Here is a 25,966-nt window from a genome sequence, read left to right on the forward strand (position 1 = left end):
AAAAAGCAAGTTGTAACTCTTGGACTGCTGGGATTAGGGCAAAAATGGTGTTAGATGAATGGCATGCAATAAATAAGCAAAATACACTACTAGTAAATAAATAAATAAAGCAAAACACATAATCTTTTTTTTTTTGAAAATAAACAAACAAAAGTACACTTCGTAAAAATTTTATTAATTTGGTAAACACATGTTTGGCATAAACAAATAAAATTGAAAAGCTCGGCAAATGAACACATTGAGTTTTGTTTGATGATGGATGTTGATGGTGTGGCTGATGTGTTGGTGGTTTTATGTGATGTGTGACTTTTTTTAACCAAAACCATTTTACAATAACTCATTACCTGAGTCATCTAAAAAAATAGAAAAAAATAGGTTAGCTATGTGTTGAAATGATTTATATTAGGCACTGGGTTAATCCGCAAATTGGTTGCACCTAAAAATAAAACAAAAATTGCATATTAATGTTATTGTTTGATAATGGGTGGAATATGCTTTTTCACTGCTTCTTATGTCTGTGTATTTATGTGAAAATAAAGCCTGGTATTAAAATAATATCTGAAAGTGCTCGAAAAACAGGCACATATCTAGACACTTATCATTGCCACCAGGAATATTAGAAAATACATTTGTTAACACAACACACTTTTAAAAGCACAATTCGAGTGCAGGCTGCTGTTTTCGCTTTTGGGAGTCGGCCTGGGCCGATACAATTAACTTATTTTAAGTTTTAAATTAACTTCAGTTTAATATCACTGTGGCTTTTGCAAGCTTTTTCAGCTTTGTTGCTGCTTTTCGCTGCTAATTTGCATCTCAGCCCACGGCCAACGCACCAAAAAGCGTCCACACGGCAACACAATCGACACTGCACTGGTTGTCTGGATCTAGCTTACGGATTCTCAATCCTCAAGTCTCGATTCCGAAACGCAGCTGCATCTGAAAATACTTCTCTGTCTGCATCTGTGTGAGAGTGTGTGCGAGTGTATCTGTGTGCGAGCGCGTGTGTATCTGTTGCACAGCAAGTGTAGCCTGCCTGCTTTTTGGGATCGGCTTCATTTCGAATCCTTGATTTATTTTCGGGTTTTCTACCTAAACGGCTCAACAGTTGTTGTTGTGGGTTGACTGTTGTCCCTTCTTCTCTTTCTATTTGTGGAAAACTGCAATGCCGAAAACTTTCTCTGAGAGGAAAACCACTCTCTGCTTCTCTAAGCGAGTAGAGAGAGTCAAAGCATTTCCAGCAGGCGCAGTAGAATACATATAAACACAGCTTCCGGTGGTGTTTTCCATGTTTATTTTCCGATTTCAAATGCATCTGTTCAAATTACATGTACGATGTTCAAGGTCAACGGAGCCAAAGTTGGATTAGATGCGTTTCAGAACCTAGATTAGTATCCCCTACAAGAAATCTTTATAGATACATTTTTGAATTTTAAACTTGTGGATTTGTATTTACTTAAAAAAAAACATGAGGATCGCCCCAAGCCCAGGATATTTTTATACTTTTTGGATCCCCACTAAAATTTCTGACATGACTAAACAAAATAACTTTCGGTTTCAGGAATATATGTAGATCAGTTTTTTTTAAATGCCTAGTTCAACAAAATGTACAACTCTAAGAAAACTGTTACACAAAAGCACTCTTTTTATATGTTTACAGTTGAATATAATTATTGCTTAGTATTTAAGTTCTCATATTCAATTTGTACCATATTAAAGATTAAGACTCTTAGACACAAACAAAGCCGTCTTAAGTCTTTTATAGTCGAATGTTCCGTGTCTAGTAATTATCTTATCATTCGTAGCTTTTATTCTATGAATCAGTTTATTGTTGATATGAAATGAATGACAAGATATAGAATGACTTTTCCAGAAAATTGTAATTTAAAATGCATTAGCAATCGACTGAAGAAAACTTAAGAACAGATAGGTCATAAATAGACGCACATATGTTGGGTTTTTCCAGAACTCCAGCTTGAAGACGCTTCCTTCTGGAAATATCTTTAGATGCACGCACACACACAATTATCTTGTCGATCAAGGTCTACCGACTATTTTCCAGGAATGTCCCACACAAATAGCTTGAAAACCAGCCCCTAAAACTTGTGTGTCCTGTGCATTTGGGTAGATACTTCGAATAGATCGGGCCAGGCTTTGCGAAGGCAAAGCCCAAAAGGAGAGACCGATAGGGCAAGCAGGCAAAATTGGAAAAATTGGAAAGATCGGGAAAATCACGTGGGAAGCCCGACTGCGAAAGCCGCACCAGCGGAGATACAGATACAGATACGTATATACACATGTACATAAATGTAGATACAAAGCAGGCAGCAGGCAAACTGGGTTCAGGCAGTGGAAAATGTGAAACTTATTTTTAGAAAAACACACAAACACATCAAATAGATCCTGATTTATGTGTGCGCAAATGTTTTTCCAATGCATTTCGGGATTTGTGTGGGCGAGAGCGTGAGATGCACGGATGGTATAGAACGTGTATCTATGAGATACATCTCTCGTTCGAGGACAAAAGACCCTGGAGTACAGTTAGTGTGTGGTTGGCCGACTCTCGAGGGAAGGAGTTTTCCTTTTGGCACTGCAGTGCAGATTCAAGGGCACCAACCACCCAACTATTGTTACCAAAACCTGTTTGGTTAAAGGATTATTATTATTCCTTTCGGGTATTTGCCGATCCATATCAACTTGTCTGGATTTCCGAATCCCAGTGCAGTTTTTACAGGAAAATTACAAAGACTGAATGGCTTTGAAATATAATCAGGTACTTGCCAGAATTTGCTTCCATTGTCTGAAACACATTTGCCAATTACCAGATAAAGTAGAAAGAAAACTGAAATAATACAAAAACAAATTAAAAAATAAAACATTAATAAATAAGGAATATACCAACCTTTTTTTAGAAAAAACGCCCCGGCAAAAGTCCACAGAAAACTTTAACGAAATTATATAAAAAATGAATACATAAATGAGGCATTAAGCACAATAAAAACCTTGGGTATTTTCTACCTCCTTTTAATATCAAGCTTTCTTTTTTATTAGCAATAAGTATAAAAACTGTTTAGTTGGACCTCGTTTACTGTATGGATAATAACCGCTACCTATTATCTACCTTATGATACAGCATATTATTTACCAGTAATTTCTAGTCAAAAATGCTTTTCCAAAAGAGTATGCACTTGACTTCACCTCTTAGAAATTGGGCAAGCTTTCACTTATTTAATAGGTATGCAACAATTATATTTTACGTTTTTTGGTCATTTAAATTTGGTTGAATTTCTTTTTAAGCCAAGTTAGTATTCATATGGACTCGAATAAGTTCTCGGAATTGAACTCTTTTAAATGATATAAATTATGTATCAATTGTAAATACAAAACTGTCAGTTCGGATAATAAACCATTTTCTGGAAATAAATTGGATTTAGTTGAAATGTTTGTTTTCAAGGTAAAATTGGATTCAGTTAAATAGCAAGCATTAGAGTTACTCCTTATAAACATGAACGAAATAGTTATAGAATGGTGTAGACTGACATGAAAAATACATCTTCGAATCCGAATGAGGTAAAACTGAAAGTGTGTCTAAATGAGCACGGAGTGCTCCTTGCGCATATGCTCGTTAAGAAAGGCCTGGGATCGACAGACGCGGGAGCAGAGTGGACATCGGTTGGACTCGTATTTGGGTGACCTCTTCGCTGCGTAGCGCGGAAGCTTGCGTCCGGGAACCAGGGCACTGTTGTCTATGTTACTCATGTTCTGGACAAGGTGCTGCAGCGATCTAGCCGTGGAAATGGAGGCCAGTTGCTGCAGGGCTATCATGGCATCCGAAGTGGCCATGGCTTTCTTGAGACTCGCCGCATTATCCAAGTCCGTGGGCTCCTCATTCTCCTCGCTCTGCTGCTCCAAACTGACCTCTTCCGCCTGTTTGGGCCGAACTGCAGCCACTTTCTGCTTTGAAGTGCTTGGGAGATCTGGCGAGGAACCGGAACTTTCCTGGGTGCGCAGATTGTATTTCCTTTCCACGGTGATCACTGAAACGAGAGAACAAGTCCCAGGAAATCAAAATAAAAATACAAATCATAAGACTTAACAAACGGAATTATGTAAAAGCTGAATGAAATGGAACATAAAATTAATTACTGCGCGAGATACATTCAAACAAATCAGTCCCATTCATACATACATACACGTATTTACATTAAAACTGAAAGCTATAAGCCAACTTAGAACTTCAAGAACTAATATAAAAAGATTCGCATTCGATAGGACAAGACATTCGCTTGTTTTCCACTATTTATTTACAAAATCCGTATATTTTATCTTTTGGCATCAACGAGAACTGGTCTAGTAATATTTATAATTATTTTTTGTAACAAAACTTAAATGAATTCATCAAATTCGTGCTCGATTTTGATCTCAGACGTAAATGGGTAGTTGGAATCGTCATCGGTGACCGCGGGAGTGGTCGTGGCCACCTCATCATCCATGTTGGCATCGAGCGACAAATTCTGTCCGCTCGTCGTCTTTGGCTTTTGCTTGGACAGGGGCTCTAGGAAGAGTTCGGCATCGTGAAGTTTCTTGTGGCGATTGAGGTGGGACCGTCGCTTGAACCACTTGAGGCAGAAGTCGCACTGGAACCTCTTGAAGTCCTGGCACTCCTCGCGCTGGTGCAGCATCAGTCGGCTCAGGGTGTTGTAGTAGCGGCCACATTGGCACAGGAGCTGATTCTTCGGGCCGTGACGCACGAAATCTGGAGACAGATAGGAAAAACAAAGATGGGAATGCGATTGCTTAGGCCTTTCCGTACAGCTAGCTACACTAGGCACACACTTCAGAGGGGTTTCAGTACAGACTAGTTTGATGAATACAAGGCTAGTGGTGATGAATACAACAAATTGGTTTTAGTTCGACATTTTTATTGGCTGATAAATGATTGGACTACTTAATGCTATACGAGTCAATTCAAAAGTATAGACCTTTTTCGGTTGATCCAGCCATCGATTTGCCTCCAGCCTCATGACCTCAATCCGCGTGTGTGTCCTAGAGAAAAGAGAGAATCCTATTAGTGTTGGGTTTCAATGTGTACATCGCTGTTGATTTAATGACACCGTCTTCGATTTGATTGTAAACATTTATTTATTCGTACTTTCACATACATGGTAAATACGCAGTGGTTGGTTGGGTAATGTTTTTAAAACGTCATCTAGGGTATCTAGGGTATAGTGTTCGAGTTTAAAATACTTAAACTTACGCTTGCTTGGCTTGAGCTGATGCGAGATTTGATTCTACAATTTGAGCAATTCAACTTGGCCTCGACTCGACGGCGCGTTTCGATACTCAGTCCAACTAGCTTAATGAATTATAGATTACATTTCGAGATCATAACTTTGGCTATAGTACAAACAGTTTACTGACTACTTGGGCCAAGACACATTTTGGGAGGTTTAGAAACGTGAATAGAAGTGCTTAGGTCGGTTCTAAAACACTATATACAAGGGATCACTTGAGATATATTCTCTTGTACATGAACTGATTTGCTACGTACTTTAGAGGAACTAAAATTTTCGAAACTAAAATGCATTGACATCCAAACAATTTTATAAACCCCCAAAACTATCTGTCGCCCGTATAAATTCATAGGTTTAGAGTAAGAATTCATCACACAATATGGTAACTCACAACAACAAGTGCTAAACTGAGACTACGAATGCTAAAACATCTTAGTATAACTCGATCTAGGTTCCAAGGATTGCCTCCCCGGAATCGGCATGTTTCTGGTTCATGTGCTTGCGCAAGTCCGACCTGTACTTGCACTTGTGCGGGCAATGGGGACATTTGAGATTCGGCTCCACGCCACACTCGTAGTTCTTGTGGCGCTTGAGGGATCCCTTGATCTTGTAGGTCTTGCCACACACATTGCACGCGTACTTGCAGTCGTCCTGTTGCAACGTCATGGTGGTGGCTGTGTGGATGATATTGGACATTCCGTTTATGTACAGCTTTTCCTGCGGCTGATTAACCGCCTCCCCATCACCGTGCATTTTTTCAATCACATAGCCCTCGTCGTCGAGCAGATGCTCCTCCTCATGCTGGTCGACCTTCATGGCCTCCAATTCGAGCTCCCGCTCAGCCTCATCGGCATCGGCCAGCAGCAAGCCGGACTCATGTGTGGACACCACTGTGGTGGTGGCACTCTGCGGTGCCATGGCAATGCTGGTGGCCCCGTACTGCATCACGTCGCGCAGGAGCATCTTGTCCTCCAGCCTGGAGGTGTCTATTTTGATGTACTCCTGGCGTGCATGCGTCTGCGGCTGCTGGATGGTCAAGTGCTGTCGATGTTGCTGCTGATGCGACTGATGTTGCTGCTGATGCGGCTGATGTTGCTGCTGATGTGGCTGATGTTGCTGCTGGGGATGCTGCTGATGCTGCTGCTGGTGTTGCTGCTTCACAATCTGTATGGTTGTAGCCTGCGGCTTGTGCAGCAAACTGGTCGTGTTGGTGTTTGTGGTGGCATTCTTAGTCAGCGCCGGTATGGTGTACTGTATATTGCCCACCGGATTACCCAGATCGTCGGGAGGCAGCTCCACCACCACAGTGGCTCCCGTGAGCAGACTTGACCCACCATTGCTCAGAGTGGTGGCCGTGGTGAGAGTCTGATTAGGTGCAGCATTCGCGATCGAATAGGGCACCGTCTCCAGAATAGTCCAGTAGCCATCTGCAAGAAGGCGGGGAAAGAGAAAAAGACACTGGTTAGTCATCCGCCGGATGATTAACTCTAGATTGGTTTCTATAATTACTTGTAAGCATTAACAAGTGTGTAAGCTGCAAGGCCGTCCAATTGGTTACTTGGATATGTTTTTGATTTTGGTGGAGAGTGTGGACTTGATTGGGGGATTATAAACGTGGGCTTGTTTGGGTTTTGCTTTCACGCATATATGATTCGTATGCTTTATTCTTAATTGCTTGCATTTACAATGTATTATTAAAACATTTACAAATTCTTGCTTTACGTTTGCTATGCTTCATAGGACACCAAGAACTATCATTACAGTCGTTTATGTGGTAGGTATATCGAATTTTTAAATGTATAACTGAGGAATATATATGTGTGTGTTTGATTAAACGTGGCAAACTAATGGCGCTTTAAGTCTTTGACTGCTTTGCATGCGAAAGCCCTAATTGCTGGCAAGAATATTTGAGTTTTGAGAACACCAACCACAGTAGAACTAAACATTTAAGTTTTCCATATAGTATCTGCATATAGTACGTATCGTTTTTGTGTGTATAAATAAAATGGTCTTTGACCGTTTTGCGGCTAACTTAAAGACAGTTAAAATGAAACGAAAAGTTAAAAAAACGGAATGCGCTCAGAGAAAACGGTATATAAATTAAAAGATAAAAAGTTCATTAAGTAATTTGTGCGGGAATGTGGACCAGCTTTTCCACAACAATTGGGTTCGGTTGGGTTGGGTTGGTTATGGTTTTGGAGGTTTGGAGGTAGCTACTACTTGGACAAGCAACTATTGTCATTATTCATTTGGTAAACATTTCACATTACGCCTCTCGAGCGGCTGCTCTCGGGTTGTCAAAACTCCGCTTCCTAGCCATCGTCGTCGTAGTCCTCGTCATCCTCCTCGCTTTCCTGCATAACCGGCACCGCTGTGATCGTCAGATCCCTGCCGGCGAAGTCGAAATTGATCTCGCAAAGGGCGGCAGCGACATCGCTGTCCATGCCGCCGGCATCTCCATCACCATCTCCATCTGGATCACCATCGTCGCCATCGACGGCCTCCTCGTCGTTGCTCATATCGTCCTCGTTGCGTATCACATACAGGCTCTCCTCGTCGTCCCTGGATTGCTCGTAGAGCATGCAGTGCTTGCGCTTTGCGTGCCGCAGGACGTGATCCTTGCGTCGCGATCGATACTCGCACGACACGCACTTGTACTTCTTCTGCTTGAGGCAGTACTTGCGCACATGCTCCTGCAGCTTCTGATGGGACTTGTAGTAGCGGTTGCAGTGTTTGCACTGCATGAAGGAGTCCCGATGTAATCCTCCGCCACCTCCGCCACTGGAAATCGCACCACTGTTCGACGTGTTTTTCGCATGGGAGATGGTGGTGCTGCTACTGGTGGTGGTGGTGGTGTTATTGTTGTTGAGATGGTAGCCGTAGAACTCGTCGTTAGCATTGGCAGTTGAGCCCGGATTGGCGCTGGTTGAGGTGTCCACGCCCAGAAGACTGCCAAGGATCGGGTAGATGTCTGCTGGTCAAAACACACGGGATACACACAGCATGGAGGTGTCGAATCAAAATAAAAGGAGAACAAACCAAAAAATTAATAGTGGGCCGATAGCTGAGCACACATCAACTTAAATTAGTTAAATTAATCAAATAATATCGAGAACTTAGTGTTTGTTGGCTTCTACCCAAGAGACGCTGAACGATGAATGTTGTTGAATTATGAGTCTAGTTGATTGAGTTGTTGAGTTTTGGTTCATTTGGTTCTGGTTGATGAAGTTTTAGCAGCTTTTGGGAGGCGGTTGATGATGTTTGTTTGATGAAGATGCGGTAATGGATGGATGACACAATCCCCAGCAGAGTTACACGAATGCACCACATATACAAAAGCCACTCAAGCACTTCTCTAAACAAAAGCATCGAAACATATGTACAAAAACAATAAGATTATAGAGATCACAAATCAAATGTCGGTGTTGTTGTGTTGGTGTGTTGTTGTTGGTGTGATTTTCAAAACTACAACAATACAGCAAATTAAATTACATATGTTCATATCATATATTTGGTTTTGTCAGTATAACTAAGCTCAGTTCACTTTCAGTATAATAACATTGATTAGCAGGTGGGGCCACTCAAGGTTTCCGCCGGTCTCCTTCTGAATTCTCCGCCCTTCAGTTGTTCCAATAAACCTAGAAAAAGAGAAAAGGTACTATTAGTTCGAGTCACTAATTATACAAGTATTTTACTGGATTCTTTCGTTGTTGCGCTGGAAAAAGAGAGTTTTGAAACAGCATTTAAAGGTAGTTTTGGATGTTTTCTATTTTTTAATATATTTTTAAATTTAGTATTTATTTCTTGTTTTGTTTTTGCCTGTTTACTTATACAAATAAATCGTTTTACTCGTTAAACATTTAAAATAGTTTTACAAATTTTGTTAAGGCGTTTTCTCGGCTTTATACACAATTACATAATTAAATTTACTTTGAATTCGTTCTAACATTTCTTCATTCCATTTAAATTGGTTTAAGCACACTTTTCATAGTCTAACTGGCATTTTGAATGTCGTTTTCATTTTCATAAATATATATTGATTACTATTTTCAATTTGTTAATCTAAATTGCAGTGCAAAAAGCAATGTGATTCATTGTCGTATTGTATAAATTTTTGTAAACTCTTTTCGTTGGCGCAATCTTAGCTAAATAACAAAATGTTCCAACTTCATCGGTTTGCATTTTCTTTTTTTAGATGCATTTTTACACATTTTTCTGCGCTTTGCTTTCATTTTCAACATTTACTATTCGTTAAGCGTGCGTAAACAGCAATCAACAATCATTTCTAACTTCATTTTTTGTTAACTTAAAGATACGTTTTACTTGATTTATTGTGTATGCGTGTGCTATTTATTGAATTCCCCATTTTGTATTATTAGTTTTTTGGAAATAATATTAGAATAAACAAAAAAAACGAACAGAAAATGTAGCTTAATGAAGAGAAACAAAATATCAGATTTTCTTAGATATATCTCGCATCTATTATTTATGTGTGTTGTTTGTGTATTGTGTGTGTGTGTTTGAAAAGAAAGCCTTTCTCTTGTCCATTACCCAACCTATTGCCCTCCCACTTCTCTCATCTTATCAGATCCGATCAGATCAGATTAGATCAGATCTGACCTATGCTTCGTTTCATTTCAATCACAATTAATCACATCGATTCCTTTATATGTTTGTATGTTTCTTTGTATCTATATGTAGATATATTTTGCTTTACATATAATTTTACATTCACAGCTCCTTGTTTACAACATTTTTTTAACGTGTATTTTGTGTGTTTGGGGTGTGTTTTGGGTGTTTATAAATCTTTGATATTGTTTATATAACAGAATAAGATACATATTAGTAGAAATAGAGTTATCTGGGTTAGTACAATTTCTCGAAAAATATTTCACGACCATCTCAATCTGTTCTCAAACTCGAACGAATCGCCTGCGAACGTGTTTGGGGTGTGTTTGGTGATTTAGTGTTAGTAAATTGTTAATCAAATTATATTGAAATTTATCACATGCTTTTTTTTAACATTTTAACTATAACGACTCGAAAGTGTTGCCATTTCGGACCAAATTCAACTGCATGGTCTCGTGTGTCTTGGATTTAATTACAATCGTTAATATTTGGTTCATTTCGAGTCCATCACATGCGCTGTTGATAAATTATAAAATATGCATAGTAGGTGAATCCATGTGCTTCGCCTTGCTCTTGTTGTAACAAAAATTAGATGTAATTAAAATTATTATGTTTATAGATAAATAAGAACCACAACCTTAGAAGATAGTTAATTAGATCGCATCTAGAATATTATTTATACAAAACGGATACAAATATTGAATTTCGTGTAGTGCTCTTGTTATACATAAATCTAACAAAATAATAAGCAAAACTCTCAAGAAACTGACTAGCGCAAGAAAGCGATTAAAAAATATACATAGTTATTAAAGTAAGAATCAAAGATGATAACCAAAGGTTTCTTTTAATTTATAACGAATTTAATTTAGAATTTCCTCACCTAATTCGAATACTGAATGATAAAAATTTTGTTTTTTCTTTTCTCTTCTTGTTTCGTTTCGTTTTTGTTATAACAATTTAAACAATTTCGTTTAATATTCGTACATATTTTTTGTGTCGATTTGTGTCGATTTGTGCCAATTTGTTGCCTGTTGTTTAATTTACTTCTTTATCACATTTTTTGTGTGGCACAAACTTTGAAACTGACAACAAATTATGGTATGCGCCCCCCTAAGTGATTTTCATTTTTTGTTATGTCAATATTTTGTTTATGAAGTACCTAAGCAAGTTTGTTATACATTTAAGCTCTTTGTTTGTATATCAACAATTATCAAAACTTCAATTCGTGTTTTTGTGTCTGTGTCTGCATGGGTGGAACAAACGTTCGTTAATATATCTAGATGTTATCGTTTTATAACAAGACCGCACTGCAATATCTTAGGATGCTCTTCCAATTTTGACAAAAGAAAATTATTTTTAACAAGGAAAAATATACAGTAATGATTACTATTAATTACAATGAGGACTATATTCATTATATCACATACCAATTTATATTTCTGACTGTGACTCGATGCGAGTTCCCCCAACCCGTTTACTTTGCCAATTTCTACCTCCTTTTTCACACTCCCATATGCTGCTCGTTTATATTTATATTAACGTTATTTAAAAATAATTAATAACTGCTTTAGTTTGCTTTAAAACGGTTTGCTTTGCGTAGAGGCGCCTGAACCCAAAGCCACGCTAATTTTGATTTGTTTATCTCTTTTTGGTCAAATTAAAATTCCGCTATCACATATCGTGGTTCATAATTAAAACATACTCGTAATTTAAAAAAACGTTTATGGAATGAGCACAAGATAAATTAATAAATTGTTTGCTTTGTTTTTTGTTTTGTTTTTGTTTTGAAAAAGAGTAAATAGAGATCGTTGAGTTTCTACTACTAGCTATAATTTGTTATATATAGTATATGCGTAATATATTGTGGCCTTTGGGGTGCGTACGCGTGCCTAAGCAAACTTTTAACATTTTTATCGATGTGAGTTTGTGATAATAAGCAAACAAAAAATGTGAAAAGGTAAAGAACGCCGACTGCTTTTCATATCAGTTTTTTTTCTTCCGTTTTTTTCTTTTTTTTTTTTGGTGCCCGTTTCGTATTGCACATGATCTAGATCTAGTCGATTCAGATTGGGAAACGCCTTCTCTGGGGTCTAACTTAAGCTCTACATGTTGACTCTGTCTCTGACTGTGTTTTCCGTGTCTCCCTATTGATATAATTCATATCGTTATCAGCATGAAAGACGCGCGAGTGTCCTGCACTAGAAATTATACTATAATTAATGTGAATGTTTTATATTTTGTTAGCGGTTGCGGTTGCGTTTGCTGTTGCTCTTGTTGCTGCTACAATAAAATGCATAATTTCCCCCATTTTCCGTATTTTCACCAAAATCAAGAAAAAGTTCATTGAGATCATTGAGTTTTCCTAAGGATTTACACACATCATGCAACATGCAGCGGCGCCTGGACTCTCGCGCGCCCCTCAAAATACATCGCCTGCTTCAATTCGTCAATTCTTCAACACCTCAATTCCTCGATTCTTGCCAATTCGAACCCAAAGTAATTAGAACTTCAAAAACTTCAAAAACTGTTACGGACAAAACTATCAAGATGGATTAAATGTGAACAAAAAAAACTTTAAAATGATCTAAGAATTAGAATTTGTTAATGTTCCTCTGTATATACATAGTTACGAGTTAGTGTATTTGTATATATATATATACATATATATATTTATAACTGAATATATATGTGTAAAAACGACTATATGTTTCAAGATCATTTGGAAAATTACACAAAACCGCGCTCTGGACTGGACTGAACTCTGTGTGATTAGGACTTTGGTCTCAGACTGAAGCAAACCCGGCACTAAGGACCCGAAACCTGGAAACCTGGAAACCTGTGGTAGAACCCTCTATTCTCTAGATCCCCGATATACCGATACCGATACTGATCCCGGATCCGGCCGGGCAGTCACTAGTTTGAGAGCCTGGCGTCATCGGAGGCCGTTGCAGCATTTGTTGTATCATCGATGTTGGTGGGTGCGCATGTGCAGCACGAGATTGTGTTTGTGCTTCGACTTCTTGTGACAAATGGGGCACTCGAACTTGGGCTCCACGCCGCACTCGAATCGCACATGTCGATTGAGACTGTGCGGCCGGGCGTAGGTGTTTCCACATCTATCGCAAGCATAGGCTCCACCTCCGCCACCGCCTCCACCTCCACTGCCACCGATTCCACCTCCTGCACCGCCGCTTCCTCCGCCACTGTTCCAGTTCCCTGCCACTGATCCACCAGCTGCTGCAGCTGCTGCTGCCGCCGCCGCCGCCGCTGCTGCTGCTGCTGCCGAAGTGGAAGCTCCTCCTCCGGCGGCTGTTGAGGCACTTGTGTTGTTGGCCGCCAGACCAGCGGCAGCCGCAGCGGCCACGAACTGCACAGCCACACTGCTGGCCGAGTCCTGGCCAGGACCACTGCTACTACTGTAGCGACGCGTGGGCGTATCGGGACGGGACACCTTAACCGGCACAGCCGGATAAATTAGCTGCGGCAGGGCTCGTCCATGAGGATGATGGCCGTGGTGAGGGTGGTGGCCAAGGGGCAGGGTGGCCGGAGCACCGCTTTGGGCAGCAGCCAGCAGTTTGGCCAGATCAATGCGCAGATCGCAGGGCTCCATGCTATCCTCGTCGTTGCTGTCGTCGTTATCGCCATTGCCATGGCGCGGCTGCGTCTTGGGCACCAGCAGGCTACCCGGACAGTGGGCGGTGGGCGTGACTCTGCCGCTTTCGTGCTCATTGTGATCCTCCTGACCGCTGCCCGGCTCGAACTTGATGACCGGCGTTCCAATGGGACTATTGTAGGGACTGGACTTGATGCCCAGCAAGTTGTAGCTGCGACGGTTGGGCGACAAACGGCCGAATTCTGGGAATAGTGGTTAAAATATAAAAATAGAAGAAATATCATTTTAGTTGGTTGAATTTGCAAGCTATTTTAAAGGATTTTTATCAGTTTTCTGTTGAGTAAAAATCATAATCAGACCTATTACTAACTGAAAATAAATAAAGTATGGAGTTTTACCGTAGTTGTTTAGAGTCGTTTGTTTACTTGGTTTTGAGTTAAATGTGTTGCTTTAGTGAGACATGGTGCTGTATGGAGTGGAGTGAACTGGATTGGAGTGTGTGTGGTGGTGTGTAGATGTCAGTGTTTCTGTGTGTATGTGAGCTTGTGTAAGTACGCTGCAAAATTAAATTTTTATTAAATATAAAATTAAAACACAATGAGTACATCGAGAATGTTGAGTAAAACACTTTAACGGAGCTAAGCAAAAATAAACATCAACTTCTTGTTCAAGTTACAAGTGATAAATGGCTTCAAAATCAAAGAGTATCTCCGATAATTATTTAAGAAATGTATGTTGGGTGGTTAGTGACAAAAACACTTAATAGTACTAGTGGAGGGCAGGACGCATTACTCGCAGGACTTGGAAATCTACTCCCGGTTTCCAGTGCCCGAAGTTTTCTCGTCTCGCTTTATCGCTTTAGAAATACGCATGCAATATTAAAATGTAATGGAAATCATAATACAAAAGTCAGGTAAAATTAAAAGGTATCGATAGAAGTATTTGGAAAAAAATATCTATACAAACTAAGTTTTTCTTTGTTCATTTTCATATTTTAATTTGTAAATAAATTAATGCTATGTATGCATTGTAATTTGTTTCACACGCTTCACAATCGCTAGGAGAAGGCGGATAGATAGATATATAGATATATAGATGGCTAGATAGGTAAAAGAAACTTAACGTTAAACCTTCGACAATACAAACGAATGGAGTAATACTAAAAAAAGATCAAACTACAAATCTAATAGGTCTCATACATTGTTATGTAAATTATAATTACTTCGTCTAACAAATACATATATATATAAAGTCTAAGTAGGATACATAATTATGCATATCTATAATGTATAATAGTATTTATATAGGTTGTAGTAGTTAAGCATGCAAACAACAATAAGAGAGGGAAGAGGCAACACCATGAATCGCGTTGTTTGGCTGGCGTTCATCAGTCAAGACCAACATCATCATCATCATCTTCATCATCAACATCACATCAATCCATCCACCTGAAATATAGATCTGATTAGTATAGATTCTAAGTAAGTGAGAGCATTGCCTAAAAACTGGTATTTTGAATGGGGTGGGAAAAGGTTGGAGAATATGGGGGATGTGGGGGATGTGGAGTGGCGATCGAGTTTTTCCTGGATGATGAGGAATGAAGAAAGGTTCTATATTAAAATAAGTACAACATGGGGTTTCGGTATTTTGTTTTTGACATTTGCTTTTAATTGTATTTCGAATTTTCTTTCGGGTGTGTTTTGGTTTTAAATACATTTAGCCGGCAATAATTACGATTCATCAGTTTATTGGAAATACATAGTTGTAATCGTACTCAATCAATATAATGGTATTCTCTCTTGCAACTTCATAGAGGTATTTGTCTTTTTTTTTCCTTTACATTACAATTTGTTAAGGTAATTTGATGGTACAACTCTCGGGTTTCAGTGCCGTTCGTGGTTCGTGATTCTGTTCATTAAATCTAACAATTTTCAAAGCATACATGCGCTGATGATATTTCGAATTAGGGTTTATAAACATTGTCTTTATCAATTAGGTTTAATTTTTGTCTAAAATTGAAAATATTATATCTCATTATCGTTTCGTTTTGACTAGATAATCATTTTTAGTTAATAATCATTATTATATAAGCATAACTTAGTGACCAGAAATAAAGTTTTTAAAAATGTTTCTAACAAATTAAAAAAATTATTGCGTATGCAAACATAATACAAAATCAAGAAGTTTATCATTATTTTTATAATTAAGTATCTTTGGAGGGGCATTTGCTTTACCTTCATGCCATGCATACAGTTAGGGTTTTTTATTTAAATTATAATATTATTACAAAATTTTCCCTTCATTTTATTTATTTTTTTGCTTGTAGTGTTCGTAGCACACCTAAAACAAATTTAGCTGATGACTAGTTTTATATATCTTCTTTTTGGTTTGGTTTCGTTTTTTTTTTTCTTTCTTTTTTCTGGGAAAAAATTTACACATATTTATAAAGATTAGGTTTAAATTTGTTGTGAGAATTTGCTAAAGCAATACAATATTCTTTGTTTTGCATGTATTTTTGTTCAATGTATTGCAAACTACTTCTAGTTTCCTCCACGGCATCACCGGCTTCGTTCAACGAAAATAAAGAAATCGCAAGGGGTCCCGGTCCCCACAGTTCCGATGGGCCCATAAAACTCAACTCGAAGGATTTACCAAGATTTGCACTAGCAGAATATTTGTTTCCAAAGCCGTTCCTTAGCCGCGGCCTGCGTTTTGTACAAGTCCAAGTCTCTCCTAAGCACTATCGTTCTGGAACACCAAGGTGTAGGTGCTGCTGGTGCTGCTGCCACTGTTGTTGTTGTTACTGCTGCTGACCGGAACTGCGGTTCCATTGCCAACACCCACAACCACAGGCAAGTTGCCACCGGCCCCGGGTTTCTTTTCCTCCTCGGCATCCTTCTCGCGGTCACGACACTTGGTGTTCAGGTGACGCTTCAGATTGCTGTGGACATTGGTGGCATAGCCGCACATCTTGCTGCAGAAGTAGCGGGGTGGCAGGCCGCACTCGTTCTTCAAATGACACTTCAGACTGTTCTTCCACTTGTAGGTGCGATTGCAGTTGCGGCACACCCACGGCTTCTCGATATCCGCATTGTAGATCATGTCGGCGGAGTGCTCCAGCGACTCCTTGCGTGTGCGCTTGTTCTGGACCAGTACGCGATAACGATTGTCGTCCGAGTGCGACCAGTGCAGGTCGAGATTCTGGCCCTTCACGGGCAGTCCTAACTTGTTGCTCATCAGTGTGCAATTGGTTGGGGTCAGGGAGCCACTGGTTCCCGCGCCCGACATCATCTGCTTGGGTGCCGAGATCGTCGTAATGGTGGCTGGTATGGCGGGCAACTTAATCTGCAGCGACTGACTGGTGGGCTGAAGCTGCAAGTGTTGCAGATGCTGCTGCTGCTCGAGCAATTGCTGCTGCTGCTGGGCACTTAGCACGATCTTCTTGACGGCACCCGCACTGCCACCTCCAGGGAGCAGAGATCCAGCCATTTGTTTCTCATTCGATTGTTTGGCGTGCTTTTGGGTCGCCGCAGCTGTGGTCAGTAGGTCGTCATCATCGTCGTCGTTGTCCATTAAATAGCTATCCTCGAACTCCTCGTTCTCGATCTTCACCGCATCATAGGTCCAAGACAACGGACTGCCCAGCTTCAGGTCATAGTCGAAGGTGTTCTCGTCCTCAATAGCCTCATTGCAAACGGCATCGTCTTCATCCTCGTTGAGCGGCATGCTTTCGGGGTTCTCGATCTTCACAATCACCTCGGTCATGGTGTCATCGATGCTGTCCAGCTCCACGCCAGCAGCCGCCAGAGCAGCGGCCGAGGCGGCATCCACATTGCAGTTGCTCGACGAGCTCTTGTTACCATTGTTCGCCGGCGTGATGCAGGCAATGGTTGTGCGTCCAATGCTCCCGATACGGGTCACCGTTTGGGTGAGCGTCTGGGTCAAACTGCTGTTGTTGTTGTTGATGTTGCTGCTGGCGATGGCCGCCGCCGCCTGCTTGGCTGCAATTGTTGCTGCTGCTGCTGCAGCTGCCGCCGTGGACGTGGTCGTGGATGTGGTCGTCGTCGAAACCTTGGGCCGGATCGGCGTCGACGTTTTGTTAGTGGTTTTAGCATCGCTTATGAGTGATTTTTTGGACTGAGTTAGTTTGTCTGAAGGTTAGTTGTTTGTCGGTTGTTTATTTTTTTGTTTTTTTTTTGTTTGTTTGGTTAGTCATGAAATAGAAATTGGGAATGGTGGAAGTTAGTAAATCTTGTCAATAAATGAGTGTAATCGTTGGATAATGAGTAAGAAACTTATGATGTGTCTGTGTGTGCTCAGCAACAAAACAAAATGTAAGACTGTAAAAAGAAAACAAAGTTATTGGAAAGTTCAAAAATAGGATAAAACCATAATATGTAAATGACAAAATCAATCAAATAATGCATAAATCAAGAAAATTGCAGACTGTGCGCTGTGTAAAATACCTGAGGGCTCGTCTGAGGATTTCTCAATGATGGATTTGTCGGCCAGCATAAGCCAATTACGGACTCGAATCCTGGACTCTCCACCTTCGTTCTGGCCAGCTTCATCTGAAAGTGTCAGGTAAATAGGTTGATTTCATTAGTAATCATATATTGAATACAAGTTATAAGCTATTAGTCAAATTTTTATGTGTACCTATACTAGATGAGTTTCCTAACCGTTTTTTATATTTCAATAATTTGTGTGTTTCGAAATAAAATGTTTCCAAAAATGAAATAAAAATAGTGTTATATTATAAAAAAATTAAAATCAATACTTACAAGCAGTAAATAAAATGATAATAAATCTGTGTGTAGAAAATAAAACTTATAGGCGTAGACATCAATAAAATATTTATCAACTCACTATTGCAAACAACTTTCGTTTCTTTTGCGTTTTATTACATGGAATTTGTATATTTTCACATTGAATTTGGGTTTTTTCATCAATTTACAAAAAAGTTTTACAAACAATTCATAGAAAAATTAAATATATATATTATATATATAAGGGTATGCTAAATCTGTTTGTTTAATGAGTATTTGTTGTCTTATTAAGTGTTTTATTTATTAAAAATTATTCTCTATTCATAAAGGTTTATGTTTTCCTATTGTTCAACAATATTGTTTTTTGTTTTTAGAAAATTTGGAATTTTCCACTTTTGCCATAATGTTTCGATTTTAGAATTTTAAAAATTGTTTCGTTTATTCTTCATTGTATAAAGAGTTGCTAAATTAGCCCAACACCGCAATTATTTAACCAATGTTTTTTGTTTAAGAACTTTAGTTTCTTAAAGAAATTATTTTATACGTAAGCATTCGAGATTTTTCGTCTTCCCCTTCATGTTCTATTTTTGTAATAAAGTTTTAAATAATCAGAGCTCTAAAAATAATTGTTTTTTTTTGTTGCACAGTTTTACTGGCCGCACATTTCTGCTTGGATATAGTTGATCTGTTCTTGTGAATGTTTGTAGTTTGTCGTCATTAGTTTGTTTCATTAAAGCTTAATAAAATCATCTATGGAATGTATTTCGTTGTAGTGGAAAGCAAGTAAATAAAAATAAATTACACTTGACTACTTATAAATGTGCAGCGTAAAAGTAAAAAATAAAAACACATATTCATATCATATTCATAAGTTATCAAAAAATAATAAATATAGTGCATGTGACGTATTTTGTGGCGGTGTTCTGTTGGTTGTTGGTTATTTGTTTTGCTTTGTTTTGTATCTGTTTCTGTTCCTTGATTTGTGGTTGCTATTGTGGTAGCTCAGCTACCAATTTTTGTCGCGATTTGTATAGTTTTGGAATTTGGGTCTAGCCCTCACTAAGTACCTGAGTTTAAATGTCTAACAAAAACCATTTAAATCCCGACCTCCCTCGGTTGGATGACTTTTGACTTAAATTCCTGCCTTAACCTACTTCATATGGCTTTAAACATTTACGAATATTGGTATATCATATATTTTAAAAGAAAATGTTTGCAGATTGCTTCTGTTTTTCCATCAATTTTTCAAGGCACTTTATCCGTTGACTATCGAACGTCTCGCCTCGCCTACATTAAATTCTATTATAAGTTGCTGAGCTTATCGAATGTATTGTATTCTCCTCTAGCTTAAGACATCGTCATAATAGCAAAATATTTCCACTTGAGGTAAAATGTTGTATGAAGAGGCTGGTTAATTGACTGACTGACTGACTGACTGGCTGTATGGGAACCTAAAATTGAATCTGTTTGGCACTCTGTACGGAATATCTATCTATGTACTTCCATTGGGTTCAACCGCATGTTCAAGTACATCCTTTGAATGTTCGGCTTCAGCTGATGTTTTGAAATCTCTCTACAATTCCCACTGGGATATTGCCTTTTAAGCCTAGGTTTCTTCTGTTCGCTGATGTGCTTGAAAAAGAACCTTTCTGGTTTAATTGATTGTTTAATTGGTTGTTTCTCTTTAACGAGTAATATCTTAATATGGTCTGAGTTTTTTATCCACTGAGTTTGCTACTGCTACGGTTACTGTTACTGTTACTACTTTATATATTAGTGTATATATATATATATATATATTTATATTCCTCTTGCTAAGCCTATTCTATTCATGAAAAATTCTTAACCGTTTCATTGTACAAGTTTTGTCTTTCATATTTACGATTTGTGGAATGTTGCAATATCTAAAATTGTTTTTGTGTAAAATCATTTTACTGATCACTTTGCTGTTTGCATGAAAAATAGAAATTATAGATTTTTAAATCGGTCTCGTGTAAACAATTAATAACAATAACAAAAAAATATTTTATGTGAAATGGCGTAAATTTTTGTGCTTTGCAACAAATTGTTTTCGGTCCATTCGAACAAGTTTTTTTTCGAAACATCCAGGCATCTTACAAAACTATTTCATGTTCGTTTTTTTTAAGATTTCTTTTTTTTGTTTTGTTTTAAGCTTAATTTGGCACACTGATTCCGTTTTCCCGAGAGCTTGGTGTGTGATTATTTATATTTTCTTGTAATTTTCTTTCGTCCTTATTATCCCTGATTGTGTTTTTGCCTTTCTCAACTCTAATAACTGATCAACTTTAACTCTTTATACAAGTCTTCTTCAATAGAGTGTCTCTCTACGAGAAGTGGGGATGCAACTCCACCCCGCTGACCAGAGCAGCTGCAGCCGCCGCCACGGAAACCGCCGTCGCTGTGGCTCCACTGCTGTCGCCATCCAAGCCGCCGGATCCGGCAAAGTTCTTTACATCCTCCAGCTTGAATTTCTCCTTGTGCATGCGCTCCATGTGCCGGCCAATGTGCATCTTCTGCTTGGCCCGGTAGACGCAGAATGGGCACTGGAACTGCGGCTCCTTGCCGCACTCCCACTTCTGGTGGTTGCGGAGCGAGGACTTCAGCTTGTAGACTCTCCCGCAGACGGGACACGGGTGTCCAGCACCGTTGTCCGCACCGCCCAGCACGCTGTTGCCGCCGCCACCGCTGTTGTTGTGGCCACTATTTGAGGGCGATTGACCTGATCCTGTGGACATGCTAACGCCGGCCGCCGTACTGCCGCTAATCAGATTGTTCATTGCGCTGATGCTGTTCAGGATGTTGATGTGGCATAGTCCAGCTGGGCCGCCAACATCCGCAAAGGTAACGGCTCCACTCAGAGTGGCCGGATAGTCGCTGCTATTCCCGTTCCCCGAGCTGACCTGATCCTCACCGAAACTCAACTCGGTGCCGGCCGCTGCGGCTGCCTGTTTCTCGGCTACGGCTTTCAGCATCAGGGCGGTGGCCTCCTCTTCGCTGAGATGCTTCAATTTCCCGCCGCTGCTGGTTTTTGTGGGCTTTCCACTGCCGTTTCCATTGCTGCTGTGATTGCTACCGCTGTGAGTCCTGGCGGGCGTTGAGGCAGCCCGGGGCTCACTTTTGCATCCCCCATCCGTGGGCGTCTTCCTGCCACTGGCGGTCACATCCTTGGCGGTCATACCGGCTGGGCCCTGCTGCTTGTCCACCGACAGGTCGGTGGGAAAGACCAGAGGCTGGACACCTTCTCGAAGGGTCACCAGGGGCATGGCCAGGCGGGCATTCCACTCGTTCCAGGTGAGTCCCGCTATACGCGTAATACTCAGATCTAGGTTATCATTTCGTTTCATTTATCACAAGTTCAAGCGTGGATTTGTGTTGTTTTGTGGAGTTTGTTTAGTTTACGTTTTATTTGGGGGCAGCGCACAACATATGAAAATAAAAACGAGAAAAGAAAAACAAAAGAAAAGAAGAACGAAAATAAATAGAATTACTTTTGACTGGACACAGGGACAACTGCAAGTAAAAACTCATTTAAATCGAAAAAAAAATCAAAAATAAAAAACAACTTAACACTTAGGAATTTAGGTGTTAAGTCAAGCTGGGCAGGTAACCAACACAGAGTGACACACACAAATGAGAGTGGAGAAGTTGGCTGGGGATGATCTGGATGAGGTGGACGCGCAAAGCAAATAAGTTAAATTAGTCAAAGCGTTTAATGGGTGAATATACACGTGTGTAAAACATGGTAAGGAAGTAAGCATTAGGATGTCGTGGCATGATTCAAAATTAGTGTACAAATTAATAAACATATATACAGTTAAAAGATAAGATAAAAGAAAACTCTCTCTCAATAAAACGTTGAGCAAATTAAGGCCAATTAGTGCAGGGTGTAAACATATTTATTTTAAAAATAAATTTAAAAAACTAAAAAGAGGGTAACTAAATTAATTGAACTGTAGCTGGAGAGTGCTGCTTGGGTGGGTTTTGTAGTTGCTGTTTGGATTTTGCTTGAACACATCGATAAACACGGCTGGGAATTTGGATTCAGGTTGTGGTTCAGGTACAGGTTCAGGTTCAATTCGGGTCTGGTTACTTTTTAGTGGCATACAGAAACGAACGTTTAGATTTTGGGCTCTTAGACATAATAAAGTATTGGAATGGCAATTGTTTCCCTTTACAATTTGGCATGTGGCATGTTTTTACTTAAGCTTAGCTCAATGCGGATGTCTGGCAGGATTTGCGAGTTCCAATCCCAGTTCAAGTCCCGGTCCAAGGGTCAATCTAAAAGAAAAGAGAAATATATTAGGTATGCTCGGAAAAGTGAAGATCATAAGTGTTAGCTAGCTAACATGGGGCAATCACTGGCTGAAGTCTCATCGGTCACCTGGAAAGAGAAATATGTTAGTATGAACTTTTTGCAATATAATATTCTACCTAGCACAAAGAGCAATGCTTCAAATTTGGATTTGTGGTTTTTATATTTTTTTATTTTGACCTTTTGTTTTTACAACTATTTTTCAAAATATAATTTCTATAGAATAAGTATTCATAATAAATGTTTAATTTCAATCAAATAATTGATTTACACACAAAAACTGCAAAAAGACATAATATGTATATTTGTTGTTCTAATATATTTGCTTAGATTTTTTTATATTAATTTTTTCTGCGGAAATATGTTTCAAAGGGTTCACAATTTACTCAGCTAATCCGATGTACATTCAATTTTACTAACTTCGAGTAGATTGTTAAGTTTTTGTAATTTACAGAAAAATAACTTCCGTACATTCATATTTTTGAATGCTATCCATATATTATATATATAAAGATTTGAAAACGCATTCTTACAAAATTATTTTTGCAAGCCTCCGATGTAGATAAGTTTACAATTTTCTCCAATTTTTGTATGTCGGTTAGTTTTGCTTAAATAGGTTACATGAAATTTATGTGCACCAACGTTGAATTGCAGTAAAAAATTTCCAGGACTTCAGTTAAGATTTTTCTACATAACTTAGCTTTGAATCAAGTTTTTTTTATATATATTTTCGCATTTTTTTGAGAGCACGCACACATACATACTGAAGTAAGTTTTCAATTATTCTTAATGCTAGTCTACTGTCCATTTATATAGTTGCTCCTATATTCTTTGTGTTATTTCCATGAAAATACTTGCACATTAATTAAAGTTCTTGTTTCCATTTTGTCGACATTTTGGGGCTTTGTTTTTTTGTAATTTTGAAAATTACTATGAATAAAAAGACTTACATAACCAATTCTGCTAAATATGAAGACATAAAAGTTAAAGCCTGATGAAATTAAATTGAGTGCACACAATGCTTGTTTTAAAAGTGTAACTTTTGAGAACCGAGTGGAAGTCAACATATAAACTTAATAAAAATAATCAACAAATAAGAACTTTAAGATTAATAGGGTGTACACGTGTATAAAATGATACAGAATAGTTTTAATAATAATGAAACTGGTCTTAACCTCAAAAATGGTTACTTCTTTACACCCAACAGATGTGTACTCACAATCCTCCCAACTTTCGCTTAGATCTTGCGGCCTCGTTTGCTCTCTAGCTGCGGCTTCTCCGGATGATGTTTGCGCACATGCACTCCGAGATTGCCCCGCTGCTTGGCCTTGTAGCTGCAGTACGGGCACGGATGACACGGCTCCTTGCCACCACACTCGACGTTCTCGTGGCGGCGCAGCGTTGACTTCCAGCGATACTTCTTCCCGCAGTGGCGGCACACATACCGCGACTCTGGATCATCGCAGGGACCCAGAGACGAGTCGCTCAGCGACAGTTCATAGGTCATGCCCGACGGATCGTGCTCCGACTCCTCCTTCATGGGACGAGTGGTGAGAATGGTGTAGCTCTTGCTCGAGTCGTGCATAGCTAGCTCTTCGGGTGTGATTGTCTCCACACCATCGTCGTCCTGCAGCTCAATGCTATGGTGCTGATGATGCTGCTGCTGGTCGTGATGCTGCTGGCTACTGCTCGACTGCACCACGGTCTGGATGTGATGCGTCTGCAGTTGGCCGGTATGGATGTGATGCGTCTGCTGCGTCTGTTCGTGCTGATGCACCGTCTGCAGCTCCTGCGGCTCGTGCTCGATGGTGGTGATGTGCGTCTCTCCGCCGGAGGTCTGCATATGCTCAGTGATCTCCGAGGGCGCAAAGCCAATGCCGATCTTAGTGCCGTCGGGCAGCTCGATGTCATCGATCTCGGCGTACTTTACTAAGTCACTTATGATCGCCGCCGAAGCATTGGGGTTGTTCAGATCGATCTCGCTAATCTCATACTTGGTGCCATCGGACAGCTCGTGATGTTGATGCTGGATGGGCTCATGGGTTTCCACGATCTGCAGGTTTTGTACCGTCGGCCCGATGATCTTTCCACGAGAATATCGTATCCTCGAGGCTATGGGCTTCGAATCGGCCAACTGCACATTGCGCAGGCCCACCAGGTTGATAGTCTGGCCCGGATGAGCCGTGATTATGCTTTGTACTTGGGTGTGGGTCGGTTGGACCGTCTGAAGCTGGTGGTGATGCTGCTGTTGGTGGTGCTGCTGCGAGGTCTGCGGCACCTCCTCAATGTGAATCGTCTGATGCTGCTGATGGTGCTCCTGGTGGTGCGGCTCCTGCGATACGTGCTGAATGATGTGATGGGGATGAATGATGGTCGAGCTCGTGTGCGCATGGTGTGTGGCAATTGTTGTGGTCGCCGGTATGATCTTTTTAATGTTGATAAGTTCTGGAATTGGAGAAGAATATAAAATGACTTATTAGTTAAAAACAAAATACAATGTATTCAATTTCCTAGCCACTTGTTCACATTGCATTTAGTCTGCTTGTTATCTAATTATTTCTAAAGTTGTTATTTATCTTCAAGAAAACTGTAGTTATTCAAACACTACTACTTAGTAGTACTAAGTCTCATTTGGTTAAATAATGTGGCAATCTTCTAGTGTTTCTCGATTATTACAATTACACGGTTGGTTGGCTAGTCAGGTTGTGGACTTACCGCATTCCGATGACGGCAACTTAATGGGCGTGCTGGTCAGAGTGGTCAGGGTGGGTTTGGGTTCCGAATGCGAAGCGGCGGCGGCGTTCAAGAGTTCCGTGATTGTGGGCGTGGGTTGTCCAGCCGGTCCGGTGACAGTAACTGCCGCTTGGGCCTGTTGCTGTGCCACCGCCTGGTTCTCCTCCAGCTTGGCAGCCGTAATGTTGCCCAGCTTCTTCACGTGCAGCACGAATCCATCCTTGTTCTGGGTGATGACTATGTCGTTGCTTTCCAGCAGGCAGTCGTCCAGCTCGAATTCATCCTGTGCTCCTTCGGTCTGCTCGCCCTTGTCCTGCTTGGATGCTGCAGAGTCGAACGAATAGTGGTTAGTAAGAGGTTGGGTTGCAAGAGTTTACCGCTTAGTGGAAGTAGTTAAGCTCAGCTCCTGTCACTAATAGTATCCTGTTGAACTTTTTGTTTTTTGTTTATTACATCTAAACTTGGTGAAAACAAGCAAACAAACTTCGGGTTCCGTATTCGTTTTAGTTCTTAAGCTATTTTCTTAAACTTAAAGCTTTATGTATAGGTGTGTGTTGGTGGGTTGTGTTTGCTGTACAGCACAATTAAATGAGAACCA

The 25,966-nt window shown here is 39.9% G+C and overlaps 2 protein-coding genes across 13 annotated transcripts in view; both read right to left on the bottom strand.

Annotated features, from left to right (window-relative positions):
• LOC122614172 (longitudinals lacking protein, isoforms F/I/K/T) overlaps window positions 1–25,966 on the bottom strand; it is a 61,762-nt gene that overhangs the window by 2,489 nt on the left and 33,307 nt on the right. For 2 of the 11 annotated variants that reach the window (XM_043788672.1, XM_043788673.1), the window contains exons 6-7: window positions 25,351–25,692; window positions 22,976–25,080 (exon numbers count right to left, since the gene is read on the bottom strand). The exons of 1 other annotated variant lie outside the window; for it this stretch is intronic. In XM_043788672.1, coding sequence (XP_043644607.1) covers window positions 23,873–25,080; window positions 25,351–25,692 — 1,550 coding nt within the window. In that variant the 3' untranslated portion in view covers window positions 22,976–23,872. Of the gene's footprint in view, window positions 1–3,005; window positions 4,035–4,261; window positions 4,754–7,454; window positions 8,263–12,639; window positions 13,776–15,170; window positions 17,874–17,999; window positions 18,105–19,381; window positions 21,646–22,975; window positions 25,081–25,350; window positions 25,693–25,966 lie in introns of those variants that run through there. 8 more of the 11 variants (XM_043788689.1, XM_043788674.1, XM_043788688.1 and 5 more) reach the window with 8 other exon arrangements.
• On the bottom strand, window positions 5,121–6,941 carry LOC122614173 (longitudinals lacking protein, isoforms N/O/W/X/Y-like). 2 transcript variants are annotated; one of them, XM_043788692.1, is made up of 2 exons: window positions 6,801–6,941; window positions 5,121–6,718 (listed from the first exon to the last, which is right to left on the bottom strand). In XM_043788692.1, the coding sequence occupies exons 1-2, from the start codon at window positions 6,808–6,810 to the stop codon at window positions 5,739–5,741; spliced, it is 990 nt and encodes a 329-aa protein (XP_043644627.1). In that variant the 5' UTR covers window positions 6,811–6,941; the 3' UTR covers window positions 5,121–5,738. The 2 variants fall into 2 exon arrangements, with proteins under 2 accessions (XP_043644627.1, XP_043644626.1); XM_043788691.1 differs by having other exon boundaries at window positions 5,121–5,353; window positions 5,683–6,837.

This window comes from Drosophila teissieri, chromosome 2R, assembly GCF_016746235.2.
Source record: "Drosophila teissieri strain GT53w chromosome 2R, Prin_Dtei_1.1, whole genome shotgun sequence".
In the NCBI taxonomy this organism is placed as follows: domain Eukaryota; kingdom Metazoa; phylum Arthropoda; class Insecta; order Diptera; family Drosophilidae; genus Drosophila; species Drosophila teissieri.

Bases quoted from the DNA above. Each gene is read 5' to 3' on its own strand.
- LOC122614173 (XM_043788691.1), bottom strand. From the start codon at position 6,761: ATGACTAACCAGTGTCTTTTTCTCTTTCCCCGCCTTCTTGCAGATGGC.